The 21,252-nt window shown below is 44.1% G+C and overlaps 1 protein-coding gene and 1 non-coding gene across 5 annotated transcripts in view; both read right to left on the minus strand.

Moving 5' to 3' along the window:
• Nucleotides 1-600: 600 nt before the first annotated feature.
• The window catches only part of CD58 (CD58 molecule), a 44,901-nt gene continuing 24,249 nt past the window's right edge, over nucleotides 601-21,252 (minus strand). Inside the window, exons 3-6 of one of the 4 annotated variants that reach the window (XM_060090342.1) lie at nucleotides 14,911-15,180; nucleotides 9,651-9,722; nucleotides 6,782-6,828; nucleotides 4,957-5,219 (exon numbers count right to left, since the gene is read on the minus strand). In XM_060090342.1, coding sequence (XP_059946325.1) covers nucleotides 6,803-6,828; nucleotides 9,651-9,722; nucleotides 14,911-15,180 — 368 coding nt within the window. In that variant the 3' untranslated portion in view covers nucleotides 4,957-5,219; nucleotides 6,782-6,802. Of the gene's footprint in view, nucleotides 1,677-4,955; nucleotides 5,220-6,781; nucleotides 6,829-9,650; nucleotides 9,723-14,910; nucleotides 15,181-21,252 lie in introns of those variants that run through there. The other 3 variants (XM_060090343.1, XM_060090344.1, XM_060090345.1) reach the window with 3 other exon arrangements.
• Nucleotides 14,359-14,431, minus strand: TRNAW-CCA (transfer RNA tryptophan (anticodon CCA)). Its single transcript has one exon. It is a non-coding gene; the product is annotated as a tRNA-Trp (tRNA).

Genomic DNA, 21,252 nt, shown 5'->3' on the forward strand with positions numbered 1-21,252 from the left:
ACCTCTTTACCCAGGAGAAGCTGCTGCTCTGCATGCGTATAGCAGCAGTCCCCAACCTTTTTGGCACCAGGGACTGGCTTCCTGGAAGACAATTTTACTACAGACCGGTGGTGCGGGCAGTGGGTTGCGGGGGTGGACCGGTGGTGCGGGCAGTGGGTTGGGGGTGTGTACGGTTCAGGCGGTAATGAGAGCGATGGGGAGTGGCAGGTGAAGCCTCGCTCACCACTCACCTCCTGCTGGGCAGCCCCATTCCTAAGAGGCCAGGACCGCTACCGCCCCGAGGCCCAGGGGTTGGGGACCCCTGGTGTACATCGCTTTACACTTTGTTTTTTCGTTCGTTTGTTTGTTTTGGGTGCTGATCAAGATACAGATTTTAACACCCAAAGTATTTTATAACTTTTCCCATTTTTGCCACTTTAAAGTATGAATTCCAAGAATAATTCATTTCTCACTTAAGACTGATTGCAGTTAGGAAAGGAAAAAAGTAGATGAAGAATTTTTTCAGGTTAGTATTTTCTATTGAGAGGAGACAGTGCGAGTAAGACTGAAGTTATTTCAAAGATATACAATAGTACATATATTGGTTACTTAAAATTTAAACATTTGGGAAGAACATGAAATTGTTATTTATAGTCTCATAATTTACAAATAATGCACATTGTACTACAGAAATGTACTTTTTAATGAATGATACTTACGCTTCTGAAACAAATTCTCTAAATATACAATTAAAATTTTAATTTTCTTTTTTTAAATTAATTTTTATTGGAGTATAGCTGGTTTAAGAGTTCTCTGCTGTTCACCTCCCAATGTGACAGCTAACATGATAAACTACTGTGCTACTGATCCTGCAATGAACTGTTTTTCCTCTAAAACAAAGAGTGGATTATAGATTTTAGTAAAAAACCTTCACCTCCCGAGTCATGTGACTATTTTGTTTTACAACCCTAACAAGAAAAAAAGAGCCACTTAGTCACATATATATATATACATACTTACATTATTTACAAAGATTTACATTTCTCCAAAAATACAATTTATAAGAAACAATTATGGGACAAGATAGTAACTAGTGATACTCAGTGTTGGTGACAGAGTAGAAACTAATGCCTGTTGTTTGTCAGTCCTTGTTTCTTCCATGAAACATTATTTTTTGTTGTTATAAATTTATTTATTTATTTGTTTTATTTTTGGCTGTGTTGGGTCTTCATTGCTGTGCACGGGCTTTCTCTAGTTGTGGTGAGTGGGGACTACTCTCCGTTGCAATGCGCAGGCTTCTCATTGCGGTGGCTTCTCTTGTTGCAGAGCACGGACTCCAGGCGTGCAGGCTTCAGTAGTTGTGGCACGCAGGCTCAGTAGTTGTGGCTCGTAGGCTCTAGAGCGCCGGCTCAGTAGCTGTGGCGCACAGGCTTAGCTGCTCTGCGGCATGTGGGATCTTCGCGAAACAGGGATTGAACCCATGTGCCCTGCATTGGCAGGTGGATTATTAACCAGTGTGCCACCAGGGAAGTCCTGAAACATTGCTTCTTATAAAGGGTCCATTCAGGTTAGACTTCCAAAGTTTCCTCAAGGATGAGGTAATACTCAAATGGTAAATCAGATGCCTTCTCGAAGTGACTGAAATAACGTTAATTAGCATGCGTTTGACTTCATCTTCTATTACCAAACAACAGGTGCTATAAAAGAAATATCTCATATTAGTATAAAAGTCAGTCAGTCTGTGCTGCAGTCTATGGGTCTAAATTACCCTCCTATTCTAATGTGGGTAGCACTTTTGTAATAAACCCATCAAAAGCAAGGGTTCTAGGGAGCAGAGATGGAGGGAGATTGGTCTTGGGCTCTCATGAGATGGTAGCTGGAGATCCACCAGAAGTGCTACTCTCAGTGCACAGCACTAATTCACAGTCCCATCTTCTCAAACCAACTCAGTCTTTGAGTATAACTGAAATCTCCAAACAACAGAGCTGGGCTCTTAAGACCCATAAGTAAACTGTCACCCCTTCTAACAGTCATCTCCTTCTTTGCCACATGAATCCCCGGGCGTGGTTTTCTTCTTTCAGCTTCACTTTCTGATTATTCATCTCTGTGGTGATGACAGAGCGCCCTTGGGTAACTCAGAGGAAATCAGCCCAAACACCCAGCTACAGCCTTGCCTGACCAAGTCCCTGCGAACTGAGATTCCATTCCATGGCTTTTTTTTGTCTTCCCCACAGTCTATATTTCCATAGGCCAGATCAGACCACAGCTCCCAAAATATCTGCATTCCTTTGGTAACAGGAATTCATAAAAATTTAGTGCTGGGGTCACAGGGGTTAGGTAAAAGAAATAGGAGTTTTCCTTACGAAGAACCCTGTAGAACATGAAAATGGGTGCTGTGGATTTCTGAGGGGGATGAAGTGGGCAGCAGCTCTCCATCTAGCCCTGGCAGCACAGGGTCTTCCGCAGGGACTTTCTCACCCTCTCCCACAGCCAGGTGCATCCGCTGCCAAAGAATCAGGCCTGCATCTCCAGTTCTCCTTCAGGCTGAGGTAGCATCTGCAAGTCTTTCTTCCCAGAGAATTGGGGGACTCTGTTTCCTTTTTAATTTGGTTTGCTCTGTGGGTCTGTTTTCCAGACATTTACCAAAAGTGAATACCAGCACTCCCAGAAACTGTCTAAATCGAACTGTCTTGGTGAGAAGTGTAATATCACACCCATCTTCCCTCAGATATCTGATATTTACTTGGTTGCCCTCAGATTTGTGTGTGTGTGTGTGCGGTACGCGGGCCTCTCACTGTTGTGGCCTCTCCCGTTGCGGAGCACAGGCTCTGGACGCGCAGGCTCAGCGGCCATGGTTCACGGGTCCAGCCGCTCCGCGGCACGTGGGATCCTCCCGGACCAGGGCATGAACCCGTGTCCCCTGCATCGGCAGGCGGACTCTCAACCACTGTGCCACCAGGGAAGCCCCCCTCAGATATTTTTAATTGGGTTTAGCTCTTCCTGACACTGGTCTCACGGAGATGTGACTAGTTCACATTTCTTACTGGCTGTGCTTGCCCCTCCCCAGCTCCTCCCCCAAGCCCTGCCCCTCCATCATATCTGTAACCCTTTAATAACTGAGTTGAGGGAACTCCTCCCTGCAGCCACAGTGGGCTCTTTAAATCTAAAAAGTATTATTAAATAGGGTAGGAAACACACAAAGTACAAAATCTGAATAGCAAACAAAAATACGCCAAGAAAAGTAAGCTCCTCTCCCACACCCAACCCCATCCTACCTAGGTTTCTCCCTGGGATGTTACCTTAAGAAGTCAGTTTTACCTTCCTAGCTCATCATTGCAAAGCAATGTTTTTCATGCAAAACTCTCCTGCTCCAGAACCTACAATGACCCCCTACTCCCATATCACTTGATTTTAATGCCCTTGACTTCCAAAAATTTTCTTGCAAATATTGTCTCTTTTGCCGTTTCTTCAACTTGATGCTAAGCAGGTTGACGTCTTTATCAAACAACCACGACAGGCTTCGTTCCCCTCCATGTCTCTGCTGATTCTGCCAGCTGGAATGCCTTTTCCACTCTGCTCTCGCTTTGAAGATCTAGTTCACATCGTACTCCTTTCAAAGTCTTCATGATTATTCTGGCCTCTTCACCTCCCCCTTGTTGGTTGCCCAGCCCTGACCATCCATTCCGGCCCATCACCCTGTGCTTCTTGCCCAAGTCTTTCTGTTTCTTACACACTCATCCATTCTCCCCACTGTGACCATAAGCTTCTCAGGGTAGGAGCCTTAATATATGTTTTCTCTGAATCCCACACAATGTCTAGCCTCACTGGGTACATTGATCTCAGGCCATGGGCTAACACAGTGCCTGACATCTAGTAATCTCCATAAGTTATTTGCAGAATGAATAAAGGAGCAAGGTAAAGGAATGAGTTCTGGGATACCCCATCACCTTTCTCAGTGGCCTGGGATGACAGCGCTCCCGTGAACAACATTCCCCGTCACTGTTTGTGATGGCCATGCCTCCACTGCTACCATGTGGATCTCAGCAGAGGCACTCCTCCAATCTCACCGTCACCTGCCCTCACACACATGATTTCAAATCCGAAACGCCCCACCTCTGACCATAACCCCCAGGTCTTCTACCTCTCCCCACACTGCTAGCACACCTGCCCCTCACCTCATCCCTGGCTACCTGACTCCTCTCCACCCCCTCTCCATGGGGCCTCCTGGACCATCAACCCCTCGCAGACTCACTACCCCTGCCCACCCTACACCCTGAAGCTGGCTGAGCTGTCCCCTAGAACCCCTTGCCCCAGGTCTTCTGCTGCCGCTGACTTCCCGGGTGACCTGGTCACTGTCCTGGCTGGCAGCTGGGGAGAAAGGAAGCCTCCCAAGCCCACCCATTGGTCTGACTGCCCCCAGGCCCTCACTGCTGTGCTGCGATACCTCCACTCCAACCACTCACCCAGGGGCTTTCATGAAAGTCAGCAACTCGTTCAACCAAGCCAAGGGTCTTGACCGCCACCTCCCACTTTGCCTCCTTGCAGCTCTAGCATGTGGCCTCCCCCTCGAACCCCTAACAGGGCGCCGCTTGGGTCTTCCTCCTGGCTCCTCTGCCTTGCCCACCACTCGAAGGCCTTCAGCTTCTCTTTCTTGGTGACCTCAAATGCTGGGGGAATCCATTACTGCTCTGACGAAGATGCTCCCCAACCTGTAACCCCAGCCCCTAAAGCCACTTCTCCAATTATACGCTGGACACCCCTATCCACGTGATGTGCCCACACCCCAAACTCAGCCTGTCAGAGCACAAATTCACCTTCCCAAACAAGGGCCCTGCCTGAGTCCTCTGCTGTGCCTGCCATGCTGCCAAGGGTAAGAATTCCTGTTCCTTTTGGCTCCTTTCTTTCTTTTTTAAAAAAACTAATTAATTAATTAATTAATTTATTTATTTATTTATTTATTTTTTTGGCTGCATTGGGTCTTTGTTGCTGCATGCGGGCTTTCTCTAGTTGTGGTGAGCGGGGGCTGCTCTTCGTTGCGGTGCGCGGGCTTCTCATTGTGGTGGCTTCTCTTGGTGCAGAGCATGGGCTCTAGGCACGCGGGCTTCAGTAGTTGTGGCTCGCGGGCTTACTCACTCCACAGCATGTGGGATCTTCCCGGACCAGGGCTCGAACCCGTGTCCCCTGCAGTGGCAGGTGGATTCTTGACCACTGCTCCACCAGGGAAGTCCCTTGGCTCCTTTCTTGAAGAACAATCATAACCATAATAGCTAACATTTACTGAGCACCATTATGAGCCCCGTCACTCTTCTAAGCATTTTGCTTACACTAACTTATTTGTACATATTTTTTCTATGCTATTATTACCTACACTATCATTGTTATTTCTATACTATTGTTATGCCCATTTTCCACAGAAGAAAACTGAGGTGCAAAGAGTTTAATTGACTTGTCCGAGGCCTGTGAGAGAGAGAGCTGCCATTTAACCCCAGGGAGTCTGGCACCAGACTACACTCTCCGGTGAGACTTTGTTCATACGATATCCATACTTTCTCTGAAACCTAGCCCTCCTTCATTTCTGCCATGGCCAGCCCGATTTGACCTCTCCTCTGCTTGGCTGGATTATTTTATTTATCCACTAACCAGTGTCCCCACCTCTAGCCTCTTGTCTATTAATTCACCCTATGTTTTACCAGCAGAGAGATCTTTCCAAAGCACAGCTCTGCTCAAAAATCCTCAGTGGGGACTTCCCTGGTGGCACAGTGGTTAAGAATCCATCCACCTGCCAATACAGGGGACACGGGTTCAATCCCTGGTCAGGGAAGATCCCACATGCTGCGGAGCAACTAAGCCCATGAGCCGCAACTACTGAGCCTGCGCTCTAGAGCCCGTGCTCCGCAACAAGAGAAGCCACCGCAATGAGAAGCCCGTGCACTGCAACCAAGAGTAGCCCCCGCTTGCTGCAACCAGAGAAAGCCCACACGCAGCAACGGAGACCCAACACAGCCAAAAATAAATAAAATCAATCAAAATCAATCAATCAATCCTCAGTGGTTTCCCAGAAAAAAATTACCCAACCTCTTGGCAACTCTCTCTCAATATCTAGGCCTGGCTCAACCTCTATCCCACCAACATATGCTGCCCCCAAAAGGGATGACTTGCCACCCCCTACCCTGCCTTTTATAGCCCTGGGCCTTTACTCTTCCCTTCATCTCTCAAAGGCCGGCTCATGGGCCCCTGCCTCCTGACCACGGGGACTCTGCCAGGACGGGGCCCTCTGGAGCCTCCTTACGGCAACTTACTTCACCCACTGCCACCGTTCATTGTGTTTGGATCCTATCTTTTGTTCATGATATGGGCCCAGCTCTGACCCTGGCTCCTGAAGTGAGCCCTATCCTTGGCTCAATTTTCCTGGGATGGGAGAAGGAGGGAGCAGATTGTGGTGGGTAACAGGATAACTCTTGGAGTCTGAAGACATAAATTTGAATCCCAGCTCTACATTTATGAGTGATGTGACCTGACTTCTCCGAGTCTCACATTTGCTGTCCCTAAACAAGCTGTAAAGATACCCCCCTTGCAAAGCTCACTGAGAGGGTTCAATGAGATGTTACATGGAAAGGGGCCAGTTGGTGCTTAATGAACTGTGGTGAGTATATCTGCTGATGTAACTTATTACTGTTCAAGGCAACTAAGTGACGGATAAGTAGAATCTGGCTCCCCAAGGAATAGGCCCTCTACATCAGGCTGTTCTGCTTCTAGTGCACGATATACAGTGTACCCACTGAGCAGTCTACAGGATACTTACCTAGTTCTCCATGTTTATCTGCTATGGGCCTCCCCATCCCAGAAAACCTACAAATGAAGACATTTTCATCTCAATTAAAGAGCTGAAAAGAAAAGCTGGAATCTGGAGTTGCTGGCTAGAGGCCTGAACTGGGAAAACTCTAAAGCAGAGCCCTGTCGAGCTGATATTTCCTACTCTCCTAAATGCTTACATCAAATTGGCCACAGAGTTGGGCCGAAGAGTTGTTCAAAAACTGGTCATCAGATGACAGAAAAACAAAAATTGTTGACGCATGTTTTTTTCTATAGCAGCTTGTGCATAAAGCTAAAGATGGAGGGAAGGCTGGAATGTTCTGGACCAGCGCTGCCTGATAGGGGTATAATATGAGCCACGTTAAGTAATTTAAAATGCTTAGTAGCCACATTACACAGTAAAAAGAAATGGATGGGGACTTCCCTGGCGGTCCAGTGGTTAAGACTCTGTGCTTCCACTGCAGGCAGCACGGGTTCAATCCCTGGTTGGGGAACTAAGATCCCGCATGCCACACAGCACAGCCAAAACATTAATAAAGTAAAATAAAGTAAAATAAATAAATAAAATAAAAATAGTAGTAGAGCAATTATATTTTAAAAAAAGAAATGGATGAAATTAATTTTCATGATACATTTTATTGACTAGCCCAACATATCAAAGATACTATTTTTTTGTGTGTGTGTGGTACGCGGGCCTCTCACTGCTGTGGCCTCTCCCTTTGTGGAGCACAGGCTCCGGACGCACAGGCTCAGTGGCCATGGCTCACGGGCCCAGCCGCTCCGCGGCATGTGGGATCTTCCCGGACTGGGGCACGAACCTGTGCCCCCTGCATTGGCAGGCGGACTCTCAATCACTGCGCCACCAGGGAAGCCCCAAAGATACTATTTTAACGTGTAATCAATATAAACATTATTAATGACATACTTTACATTCCTTTTTTTAATAAGAAGTCTTACAAATCCAGTGTCTATTTTATACTGATGGCACATCTCAATTTGGACTCTCCTGTTTCAAGGGTTCAACAGCCACATGTGGCTCGTGGCTACCATTTTGGACAGCACCGGTTTGGACGTTAAGATACGGTCCCACATGTATGCATCAGTTTCCTCCTCATCGAAGGCATCAGCTAGCCTGGAGCCATGCTAATGGTCCAGAAGCCAAGTCCACAGCCTTGACTGAGCTTGTAAAAATGTCAACTACAACTAGCTGATGGAGCTGTTTACATTCAACTCTCTCCCCTTCTGAAGGCTCCATGCCAAATGCCTCACTTTCCTAATTAATGGCTTTAGGGTTGAGATGCTTGCTGAAGTAATTATTTTTTAGAACAATTTTTTTCAGGTTATACGGTGCTACCAGTACTGATCACTGGTGTAAATTTCCCTCCACCGAATAAACATTTTTTTTTTTTTTAGTAAGTTAAATCAGCCAGTTGTTTTAAATAAGTTAAATCAGACAGAAAAGTCCTCAGTGCTACTTTTCTTCGGTTCAGGAGTTCTGGTGGTAGACACCCGCCCTCCCTCCCAAGAAAAACACATGAGTGGAAAATTATTTTGGTTTCTGGTGACCAATCTCTTAAGGAGATGATTAACTATAATACTGCTATTTGGGGATTAAAAATAACTTTTTAAAAAGAACACCTGAGCTCCCCAAATGTTTTACTTATTGGTAATGATGGCTTAAAACTTTCTTCAGCTGATTTTTTTATAACTTGTTTGGAGGAGATTCAGTTGACTGATAATCTACTACTTAGGGATCTTTGTGGTATTTGAAACCTATAATATAGAAATGGTACCTTCGGGAAATCATATTCTAGTGCCAATACCCCAAAACAGTCTAGGTCAGCACTGACCAACAGAACTTTCTGCAATGATGGAATTGTTCTCTATTTGGTCTCACATGGTAGCCACTAGCCATCTGTGTCTACTGAGCACTTGAAATGTGGCTAGTATGACTGAGAAACTAAATTTTAAATTTTATTTAATCTTCATTAATTAAAATTTATATTTAGATCACTGTACGTGGCTAGTACCCACTGTATTGAACAGTGCAGGTCTAGGGAAACTTAAATCTAGTCTGTGAACTTGATTCAAGACATGACTGTGAAATGACATGGACCCCAGATGCCACCACCTTGCAGAAAGCTTCCTCTTCAACATTCCCTGTGAGAGTGACAAATCAGTCTCGTAAATTTCCTTTTGGCGAAGGCTGATATGGAAACTGATGGGGCTTCAAGAACCTCTATTCTGAAATTTACAGCCTAGTCAACATCCTGGGACTTGAGGAGGGGTTTCTTGGCACCAGGAAAGAACAGGCTAGGATGAGGTTACCAGTTCTCCAGGGCATATGGGTTCCTTTCTGGAGACTGAGGAAGGCTCAGGTAGGCAACACAGGTAATACCAGGTCATTTTACCCACTCCATGTCACCCGACTCAACAAATGCTCCTTCCTACCTGGGACCTCCTTCTGGGCTATAAGTCATGAAAATTATGACCATGGCAGCCAAGAGTAAGAGGTTTTTTGCAAAATCTGGCTTGAGACCAGAAGTATAACTATATGTTGAGGTGGGCCAAAGATATGAGGCTGTGGAACAGTCCTAAGTATATTCGGCTGTGTTCCCACTCCTGTACAGCTCTCTACGGCCCAAGGATTCATTCCACCTCAAGATAATGCAGAACCTTGGGGAACCTGACACACTCAGCAACCCCAGACAACAAGTACAACAAAAAAGGTTTTGTTTCTTTCACAACAGTTAAAATTTCAAACTTTGTTTTCATCTTCAAATTAATCATTTTCTGGCCTTTGAAAAACCAATTCCAGTTTGAAAACTTATTTTTTTTAAAAAAGAAAATATACGTACATTTTAAAAACAGAAAAACACATACTAGTGCTGGCAGTATGGCGAAAAGCACAAACCTGTGCCTTGTATTGTCTGAAAAAAAAAAAAGAAAGAAGGAAATACAATTAGCTGGAACTGACCAAAACAGAGATACAGTTGATCCTCTTTATTTGTAGATTCTGTATTTGCAATTTATCTACTTGCTAAAATTTATTTGTATTCCCCAAACCAATACCTGCAGCGCTTTCACGGTCATGCGCTGACATGGGCCACAGAATGGTGAAAACTGGGTTGCCTGATGTACACATTCCCAAACTGAGGTTCAAGGCAATGCTCTGCCCTTGTGTTTTAGCCCTGGTACTGTAGACATGTGCCCTAGTTGTGGTCTATTTAGTGCCATGTGTTTCACATTTTTGTACTTTTTTGTTGGCTATTTCACTGTCTAAAACGGCCCCCAAGCACAGTGCTGAAAATGCTGTCTCGTGTTCCCAAGCATAAGAAGGCTGTGTGTGCCTTACAGAGAAAACACACGTGTTAGATAAGCTTCATTTAGGCATCAGTTATGGTGCTGTGAATTCACTGTTCATGCGTCAACCACATATATTAAATAAGGTGTCTTTAAACAGAAACACACATAAAGCAAGGTTCTGTATTGATTCCTTGCCAAAAATGTTGACCGGAGGCCTGGAGGAACCTAAACCTCTATCTCCCCTGGGAGCAATGGTTCAATATGCACTAATTCTGTGTTTACAGTGACAATAAAACATAACTACCGTGAATAAAGAGAATCGACTGTGTTTCTAAATAAACTTTTATGCACAGGGTTGACACACATCAGGCCCAGTGCTGTTTATTAAAAGCAGCAAATAGTCCACTATTCAGCTGTCCTGTCCTGCCAGTGGGAGCACAGCTTGGGATTGTGTGCTTGGCAGGGCAATGCGGCAGCCATGCATTGCAAGCCTGAGAAATGTTCATCATACAGCCGCTGACACTGTGCTAAATGACGTGCCTACAGGCTCACCAAATCATTGCGACAATGTTGGATTAGTGCTCTAACCTCTCAGTGCCTGTTTCCTCTAGGGGATCACTATAAATGGAACTGATAAATATGCCTCCTAGGGTAACTGTGGGCATTAATTGAGTCAATACACTTAAGAACATCTATTAGCTGTTGCCATGAACCTATTGAGTTGATGCTATTGGAATCTCTACTAACGTCCTTTGATCCTGCAATTCCATTTCTAAGATATTAACCTACAGAAACTATCAGTTATGTGCCCCTCCCCTCCCTCCAAAAAAGGCACAAAGATATTTACCACAGTCTTACAATATCAAAAAGCTAAAACAACCAAAGTGTCCACAATAGAAAAGAATGATGTGTTCATGAGGTGGACTCTATCCACCTACTAAAAATCTAAGGGCAGAATACTGAGGATATGGCAAAAGGATCACCACACGTTGCTAAGGGAGAGGGTGGAGTCACTCACAGCAGGTACAGCATGGATGAGAGAGAGGGGAGAGGAGGGGAGGGGAGGGGAGGGAAGGGGAGGAGAGAGGAGGGGAGGGGAGGGAAGGGGAGAGAGAAAATGAAAGAACGAATGAGAGTATGAACACACACCCTCTCCTCTTAGTAGGAACACAGGTGGGTTAGAGCAAATAGGCAATGATCCATTGGTTTGATTTGAGAGGCCCCTGGCCAGAAACTGCTAGTTAGTTGTTCCCCATACCCATTCTCCCCTCTTTAATAAAAGAATTCAGGTTTTCAGCTGGGCATACCACCACTCCCCTAAAAGATTAGTTTCTCAGCCTTTCTTGTAGCAAGGTTTAACCATGTGGCAAGTTTTGGGCCGTGAGATGCAAGAAGGGTTGTGTGGTATTTCTCAAAAGTCTCCCTGAAAGGGGTAAGACACACCATTTTCCCCTCCCTGGGTCCCGCTGCCTGAGAAAGCAGGGAAGGTGCAGGAGCTGCACCACACAACTGCATAAAGTAGCAACATGCCCAGGGCTGCCTACCTCCAATTATTATTATTATTATTATTTAGTTGAGAAAAGTTAATCGTTTATCCTTTTTTTAAAAAATTGAAGTATAGTTGATTTACAATGTTGTGTTAGTTTCAGGTATACAGCACAGTGATATACCTGATATATTTTACCTTTTCTGTAAGATGTTACGGAAAAACCCGAACAAACTTTTTGGCCAACCATATACACACATATATATATATATATATATATATATATATATATATATACACACACACACACACACACAAATATATATACACACACATATATATTCTTTTTCAGATTCTTTTCCATTATAGGTTATTACACGATATTGAATATAGTTCCCTGTGCTATACAGTAGGTCCTTGTTTATCTATTTTATATATAGTAGTGTGTATCTTTTAATCCCAAACTCATAATTTAGCCCTCCCTCCCCAATGTTTTTTTTTTTTAGCATGAAAGAAGTAATCTACATTTTTAAGCCACTGATACTTAAAAAAATTTTTTTAAACAGCTGAATCTAATGCTACTTGATACAGTCCCTTCCAAAATCCTTTCTCCCACGGGATGATGCCAGATGCTGTCATCGCTTTGGGACAGCAGATATTTAGGGGACATGAAACAACGATACAAGTTCTTAATTACGTTCTTCCTTCTTGACCTGGCCAGTGCACTGACAGTTGCTTGCTCTCTCTTCACTCGGCTTTGGAAATACCAAGTTCTTGGGGTTTTCTGCCTTCCTCCCTAGTGATCCTTTTCAGTCTCCTTTGCTGGATCCTCTGCCCATAACAGCCCCTATATGCTGGAGTCCTCAGGACTCAATCTCAGCACCACTCTCTGACGACTGCTTCCTCCACATGATCTCTTCTAGTCCCAAGGCTTTAAATGCCTACTGTACTCTGATTATGCCCAAATCTCTATCTCCAGCCCTAACCATTCATGAGAGACCTAGACTCATAAATCAGAGCACCGTATTTGACGCCTCCATTTGAAATCTAATGGGAATCTCAAACAACGTGTCCCAAACCAAACTCTATTTCTTCCACACACCTGCTGTTCCCTTGCTTTCCAGTCTAACAGCAACACAATTCATTCCGTTGCTTGGGCCAGAAATCTAGGGGTCATCTCAGTATTTCTTATTAGGTACCTTTCTTCCCCACTCAAACCATTAGAAAATCCTGTTTCTATTTTCAAAATGTAGCCGAATCGGAACCACTTCTCCCAACTCTACTAGTCCAAGACACCATCTTCTCTTGCTTAGACCAAGAGTTTCCAAATTAGGCACATAACCCCAGGGAGAACATAAGATGACCAATGAGGTGCAAAAAAAATTTAGAACCTCTATTTATTTTTACTACTTATGTCATTCTTTAAGTTTTTTAGATTTTGTATATGTTTTAAAATTGTATGAGTTATATTCATTTTGTAGTACATTGTGGTAGAAGTATCTGTTGTTCCCCAATAACCAATCTCTCCTTTTCACTCTGGGAAGAGAACCCCTGTGTTTTAACTGGGCACATGGCCAGCAAAAGATGGCACTTCTCAGCCCCCCTCAGCTAGATGTGGCCATGAACTCAGACTGGTCAAGGGGGTGTGAATGGAAGTGATGCATGCCACGCTTGATCTTTAAAGGGGAGGATCAGGCTCCACCCCTCTCCTTCTCCCCTCCCACTTGCTATGGAGCAATTAGAGATGCGAGCCCCTGTTTGACTCCAGAGAGCACAATTTTTAAGCTATAAGCATTTCAGTATGTACTTCCGAAAGATAAGGATTCTTTGTAAAACATAACCATGGCATCATCAGACTTAAAAAACTGTGTTCAACATCATCAAACATGGAATCACTGTTTAAATCACTGTTTCTTACTCTTTTCTGTTTGAATCAGGACCTAATAAGGTCCATACATTGCAATTAATTGATAAGTTTCTTAAACTTCCTTAAACTTTAAGTCCCCCCATCACCTCTCTTTTTCTTCCCCTTATAATTTATTTATTGAAGAAACTTGATCTTCATCTTCAGTCCTATAAAATCTTCCACAGTCTGTACTTTCATTTAACATGGTATGGTTCTCACTAGCTAATTCCTGTGAATCAGTCCAAACAATTTTTTTAAATTTGATTTATTTTGAGATATATAATATAAAGAGTCAGGAGGGTGTCATGCAAAAAAACTCCAGAAATCGGAAGACTTAAATTTCTATTCTATTTCCATTACTTAAGTGACCTAAATAAATATTTTTTAAAAAAGAAAAAAATTTATTCACAGAATCACCCTACCCCAGCCCAAGGAGACTCACATTTTTTATCTGCCCTAGAATCCTGTTCACACCTCACAATTGTGATATTATCCTGAAATACAGTATTTACTATTTTCATCTCTTATGCTTTAGTGAACCACTTTCAAATTACTGATCCATCTGTTTATAAACTGGGGGTATAATGTATAAAAAAGATAAGAAGAATTGCAAATTACAAATATACATGATACTTAAGCAACATAAAAAGATCATAGCCGAGACAGATTGTCATGCTATTAACCGAGTGTTAGCCTAGACAAACGTATTGAATGCACTTAAAAAAAAAATTAATTAATTAGGCTGTGCCGGGTCTTAGTTATGGCACACAGGATCTTTGTTGCCGTGTGCGGGATCTTTTAGTTGCAGCATGAGGGCTCTTAGTTGTGGTATGTGGGCTCTTAGTTGTAGCATGTATGTGGGATCTAGTTCCCTGACCAGGGATCGAACCTGGGGCCCCTGCATTGGGAGCTTGATGTCTTAACCACTGGACCATCAGGGAAGTCCCTGAAGGCACCTTCCTGTTGCACGTGTGCAATCTTGAAGAACACAATGGTAATGAAGAATATTAGGAAGCAGTATTGTGAATAATTAAGAGCATGGGCTCTGAAGCCAGATGGCCTGATTTCAAAACCAAGCTCTACCACTTACTGGCTGTTGACCTTGGACAAGCAACTTAAACTCCCAACTATGTCTTGGTTTCTCCTCATGAAATAAGGATAATTACTAGATTGCGTGGGGATGGAATTAATTAACATATGTATTAGAATGGTACTTGACACAGAAAGTACTAAAAAATATTAGCTTTATATCTGTAATAAAGTGTCTGTGAAAACTTTAACTCAATTTAAGTTTCAAATTTATGAAATGTATGTTAGTTACTGCATGTGTGGTATGAAATTCATGAACCACTACTTGTATGTAGGTCCATGAAGCCCACTTGTATATAGGATCTCTACCATGACACATGCAGTCACTTACCACTTGGGACACAGGTTGACAAAATGATTGATGTTGTCCTTCTGAATAATGGATTGCTAACGATACACTGAATTTCCTGTGAAAGATCACCTTCCTTCGTAACATACGCTTCAGATGGTTTTGAGCCACTCTGACACTGTATTGTTGAGGGACAGTCCCAGGAGTACTGTATGAGTTCTAGATGGGTGTCGTAAGCTTCCAGGATCATGCACTGGAGTGTAATGTTCCCATCAGTCAATGAGCAAGACAGTGCTGGTGATGGAAGAGGCTCTGGGAAAAAAAAAAAAAGTAATGTTTAGTACAGAAAAGAGTAATATTTAGATTCCTCATCTGCAAATTCAGAAAGAGCTTCCAGGGACTTCCCTGGTGGCACAGTGGTTAAGAATCTACCTGCCAATGCAGGGGACATGGGTTCAATCCCTGGTCCGGGAAGATCCCACATGCCACGGAGCAACTGAGCCCATGTGCCACAACTACTGAGCCTGCACGCCACAACTACTGAAGCCCACACACCTAGAGCCTGTGCTCTGCAATAAGCGAAGCCACTGCAATGAGAAGCTCGTGCACCACAATGAAGACTAACCCCTGCTTGCTACAACTAGAGAAAGCCTGCGCGCAGCAACAAAGACCCAACACAGCCAAAAATTAAAAAAAAAAAAAAAAAAAAAAAAGAAAGAGCTCCCAACTTCCTTATGAGCTTGAAAAGATGAGCAGTCCACCCCCTTGAGCACCAAGGGGAGAGAATTCTTTCTTCTTCTGGGTCAGATCTATTTGCTCAAATTCAGCATAGATACAGGCCCCAAGTCCCTTATCCTCAATTCTGAAATCCAAAGAGTTCCGAAAGCCAAAAGATTTTTCACAAATATTTATTACCATGTTTGTTTGCTTTTTTGTGATACGCGGGCCTCTCACTGTTGTGGCCTCTCCCGTTGTGGAGCACAGGCTCCGGACGCGCAGGCTCAGCGGCCATGGCTCATGGGCCCAGCCGCTCCGCGGCATGTGGGATCTTCCCGGACCGGGGCACGAACCCGTGTCCCCTGCATTGGCAGGCGGACTCTCAACCACTGCGCCGCCAGGGAAGCCCTACCATGTTTTACTAAAAATATTTACATGCTTGAGTAAGCGGCTCTCCGTCACTAAGTGAAGTGCTTCTTAACACACACAGAGGAAATAGTTTATATCTATTGCCTTTCTAAAATCTGAAGAAGGCTGAATTCCAAAGCACACCTGACTCAAAGGATTTTGCAAAAGGTTCTGAGGAGCTGTACTGTGGGCTGGCCCCGCTCTGAGGTAGAGGAGGGCATGGCACTTGTCACAGACCTGTCGGTCTAGAGGCCTCACCCCCAGGTTTATTCTGGAAGAACTTCAGCCTGGCTAAGGCAGCTGGAGTTGCAAGGATGGATAAGACAAAAGTCATGACATGCCATTATCACCCTCTAAATTTAACCTCAAAGCCAATCGGCTCACCCCATTAGTCAGTGGTTTATTAATTCATATACCTTCTTGCATCTCTCCTTTCCACCAAAAAGTAATCATAAGAGATTTGAGAAACATGTAAAAATATATGGAATATACAAAAATTGGTCATGGTAGCATTTGGATAATAAAATTTCAATACCTTGCAAACATCTACTAAAAAGCGAATTAAAGTTCATCAAGACGATGCGATACTATGCTGTCATTTAAAATATTTTCTAAGACAAAGGAACACAAGCTCCACTTGATAATCTAAAAAATAAATATGTTCAACTCATCTTGCCTCCCTCTTCTCCTCCTGACTTCTTTCTGGCTCAGTTAAATAACACACCCCGCCTGTCTTGTTAGACCTGAGTCACACACGACTTCGCTTTCTGCTTGGCGTTTCCTCAAGTTTTAGGTTTAATCTAGCTCACATAATTCATTACATGCTGCCTTGAAGTTGTGTTCTTTAGTTAAAAGAACTCTAAGACACACACACATACACTCACACAAGTGTGTATTCACTGCAGACTACCTGCTATCAGTAAGCAGGGTGACGAGTGGTGAGTCGTGGCAGAGGCACGCACCAACAAAGTTTGCTTTCGAGGGAAAAGGGATAAGGAAGGTGAGGGGACACTTGGAAGGCCCAGAAGCCATGCTTCATGATTTGGCCAAGAACAGGTCCTGAGCAGAAATGACTGCTGAACCCAGTGCTCAAGTAGCAACTTGGAGCCTCTTCTAATAATCACTTCAGAATCCCATGGTCTACTGGAAAACCACAGATAATCCTAACCATGATCATTCAAAATCACATTTGGGGCTTCCCTGGTGGTGCAGTAGTTGAGAGTCTGCCTGCCGATGCAGGGGACACGGGTTCGTGCCCCAGTCCAGGAAGATCCCACATGCCGCAGAGCGGCTGGGCCCGTGAGCCATGGCCGCTGAGCCTGCGCGTCTGGAGCCTGTGCTCCGCAACGGGAGAGGCCACAACAGTGAGAGGCCCGCATACCGCAAAAAAAAAATCACATTTGTACTCAGCCTTAAAAGAAAGGAAATTCAGACACATGCTACAACATGGATGGACCTTGAAGATGTTATGCTAAGTGAAATAAGCCAGTCACGAAAGAATAAATCTTACACGATTCCACTGATAGGAGGTTCTTAACAGTAGCCAGATTCTTAGAGACAGAAAATAGAATGGTGGTTGCCAGGGAACTGGGGGAGGGGGGAATGGGGAGTTCGTGTTTAATGGGTACGGAGTTTCAGTTTGGAAGATGAAAAGTTCACCTGTTCTGTTACAGATTCTAGTTTATTGATCTAGTTCAGCCAAAGTCTCACTGCCCATGACGGGACTTACCACAGCTATAATCTAACAAATATTAGTTACATCTGTGCTTTAAGCAACTGGCAAGAAATGTGCCTACTTCATCCCTAAGACAACTTAGTCAATTTATAATTAATGAGTTCAGCTCATTATTCTGTAAGAAATGAGAATTTCTTATATATATCTGATGACATTTGTATATTTCCATAAGCTTTAATAAAAAATCATATGCCAGTCCAGACCTTTTAAGGATAGAGCAGTTAATTCTACTTACATGAACATCACCAGCCTCCGTGCAATAAAGGTTATAAGAGGATGGGCAAGGACTATTAAATGCTGATGGTGGAAATTTTTAAGGGGACTTTGAGGGAAGGAGGAAAGCCAGATGTTCACTTACACAGAAGGACGTAGATGCTCTGAACTCAGAGGTGCCAGGAAATCCCCCTGTCTAAAATATCCTTTCTGAAAGGGCCTGGTGTCTCCGGAAGATTACTGAGTCTTATTAGTTTAGTCTTAACATACACTCATGGAAGTATGACTTCCTCAATTCTAAAAAAAAAAAAGTATGACTCATCATTTTGACATTCAGGTATGTATTTTTATAACCAAAATCTAAATCTTATTAACTCTTTCTTGGAAGTGTCTTCTGATTCTTTCCTTTCCAAACATCTATTACTAACACCTCTATCTACCTGGATGATCACAGTAGCTTCCAACCTGGTGTCTCCTTTTTCTAATCCACTGTAAATACCTTAACCTTCCAGAAATATATTTCATCAAGGCACTTCTCTGCTCCAGTATCAGATACAGTGGCTCTCCACTCCCACAGGCTAAAACCCAGATTCCCAAACCAGAACTTGAAGTCAACACATTAACGGCCAATATCACTCATTGCCTCCTGATTGAAACTCACCTCCCCTGCACCTTGCTCCTCTGCAGGCCTTTGCTGAGCTTCCTAAGGACTATCCAGTTAGTCTAACTACCAAAATCAAGCACCTTTGTTGAGTTACCATGGAATTTTTAAAATTAAATTATTTTTAAATTATTACTTTTAAACATTTCATCAAGTTTTAAAAAGAGAAACTTAAATGTTTCGAATTCAGTTTTACAAACTCTATAAAGGGGCTCGTAAAATGCATTCTATTCTAATTTAAATTCTGAATCAATCTTTTTGTTTGCTTGCCCTACAACTGCCAAATCTCCAGCTTGCAGGTTTTAAGGATTTTGCTTCTTCAAAGGCATTGACTGATCCTTCTAACAGGATGCCTGCACACCTTAACAAGCTTCACTTATCTAAAAGGAGTTCATCATCTGCTGGACAAACCAGTCACCCAGTCTGAGAGCCCCGCCATTACTGTAAATGGTGCATCCCACCTCCCAATCATCCAGATCAATTGCTTCCATATCTGCCGAGTGCCCATTACCTATTCAAATCCTTTGCTGGGCTCTGGGGGTACAATGGTGAGCAACACAGAAATTCTCTCTTCCCCCCCACTGTCTCCGATACTGGGTAGCTGAACTGGTGAGGGACAGCTATTCACCCAGCTATATCCTGTTCCACTGAGACCACCTCAAACAGCTCAGACTTGAACTGCTATATGGCACTCTGCCTCTTCTCCGTCCCCTGGAAACCATCTTACACAGTTTGCCACCAGCTGGATCTTCCTAAAACACCCTTTAACATAGAGGAAGTAGGCCTAGAACTATACCCACATCTTGGATAAAACAAGTGAAACTGTGACGCAGCAGAGGGGACAGGTGGGTACAGGTTGAGTTGTGCTGGGTGGCGGCACAGAAAAGGCAGTTATGAGGCAAAAGCATTACCAGGACATCTGAGAAAAGCAAGAGGAGGTCACAGGGGCCAGATCTCATATAGCCTTGTAGGCCACTGTAAAGATTTTAGCTGTAACTCAGAGTCAGATGGGGCCACTAGAAAGTTCTAAGTAGAGGAGTGATGTGATCTGACTTCTGTTTTAAGAAGACCACTCTGGCTTCTGTGTTTAAAATTAAACTGTACAGGGGCAAGGGTGGAAGCTGGGAGACCAATTAGCAGACTATTGCGATCCTCCAGGTGAGAATGAGGCAGTCCTGGATCAGACCAGAGGACAAGATGAGAGGTGGTCAGATTCTGGTTATATTTTGAAGGCAGAACCAACAAAATTTTCTGGTGGAGTGAATATGGTGTTCAAGAGAAAGAGAGGTGTCAAGGATGATACCAAGGTTTCAGCTGAGCAACTGCAAGGATGGAACTGCCATTAACCAAGAGGGGGAAGGTTTGGGGAGGCATAGGTTTTGAGGGAAAGGTCATGAGCTAACTTCTGGACATGTGAGATTTGAGAGGCCACTTAGATATGAGTGGAGACAGAGTAGGCAGTCAGATAAACATCTAAGGAGCTCAGTGGAGGTCTGGGCTAGAGCTCTAAATCTATGCATTATCAGCACTGAACGCTATTTAAAGCCCTGACATGTGATGAGCCCACCCACCTGGGTGTGAATGCAGGCAGAGAAGGGAAGAGGTCCAAGGCTTAAGCCTTGAAGTCTCCATTGTTAAGAGGTTGGGGGAGGGACTTCCCTGGTGGCGCACTGGTTAGGCGTCTGCCTGCCAATGCAGGGGACACGGGTTCAATCCCCGGTCTGGGAAGATCCCACATGCCGCGGAGCAACTAAGCCCGTGCGTCACAACTATGGAGCCTGCGCTCTAGAGCCCGTGCGCCACAACTACTGAGCCCGCGTGCTGCAGCTACTGAAGCCCGCGTGCCCTAGAGCCTGCACGCCACAACTACTGAGCCCGCGTGCTGCAACTACTGAAACCCGTGTGCCTAGAGTCTGTGCCCCACAACATGAGAAGCCACCGCAATGAGAAGCCCACGCTCCGCAAGGAAGAGTAGACCCCACTCACCGCAACTAAAGGAAGCCTACATGCAGCAACAAAGACCCAACGCAGCCAAAAATAAATTAAAAAAAAAAAGAGGTTGGGGGATGCAAGAGGATAAGGGAACGAACCAGCAAAGGAAACTGAGAAGGAACTGTTAGTGAGTTAAAAGGAAACTAGAGTCGGGTGGTGCCTGGGTGCTAGGTGAAGGAGATGTTTCACAGAGGAGGGAGTGATTAGCTGTTTCAAAAACTTCTGAAAGAAAGATATGGATGGAGAATGAGTCACTGGATTTATTCATGAGGAAGTCATGAGGAGTTTGGGTATAGCAGTGGGGAGGAAAGCCTGTTTGGAGTAGGTTAAAAGTGAATAGGAGAAAGGGGGTAGGTAGACAGCTCTTCCAGTAGATTCTCTATAAACTGAAGGCAGAAGGTGGGTGGCAGGTGAAGGAGTAGAGGGGCCAGAAGAGGGCTTGCAATGATGGTAGAGATAATCGCTTATTTGTATGCTGATGGGAATGAGCCACTATCTCGTGGAGGAAATTACTGTAAGGAGAGAGTGGGTAGAATTATAGAAGTGACATCCCTGAGTATAATGAGAGGAGGTGGGATCCAGGGCACAAGTAGAGGGTTTGGCTCCAGATGAGAGCTCAGCAAGCTGAAAATAAGAACTGCCAAACAGGAATGGTAGA

This window comes from Mesoplodon densirostris, chromosome 2 (genome assembly GCF_025265405.1).
Source record: "Mesoplodon densirostris isolate mMesDen1 chromosome 2, mMesDen1 primary haplotype, whole genome shotgun sequence".
Classification (NCBI taxonomy): Eukaryota; Metazoa; Chordata; class Mammalia; order Artiodactyla; family Ziphiidae; genus Mesoplodon; species Mesoplodon densirostris.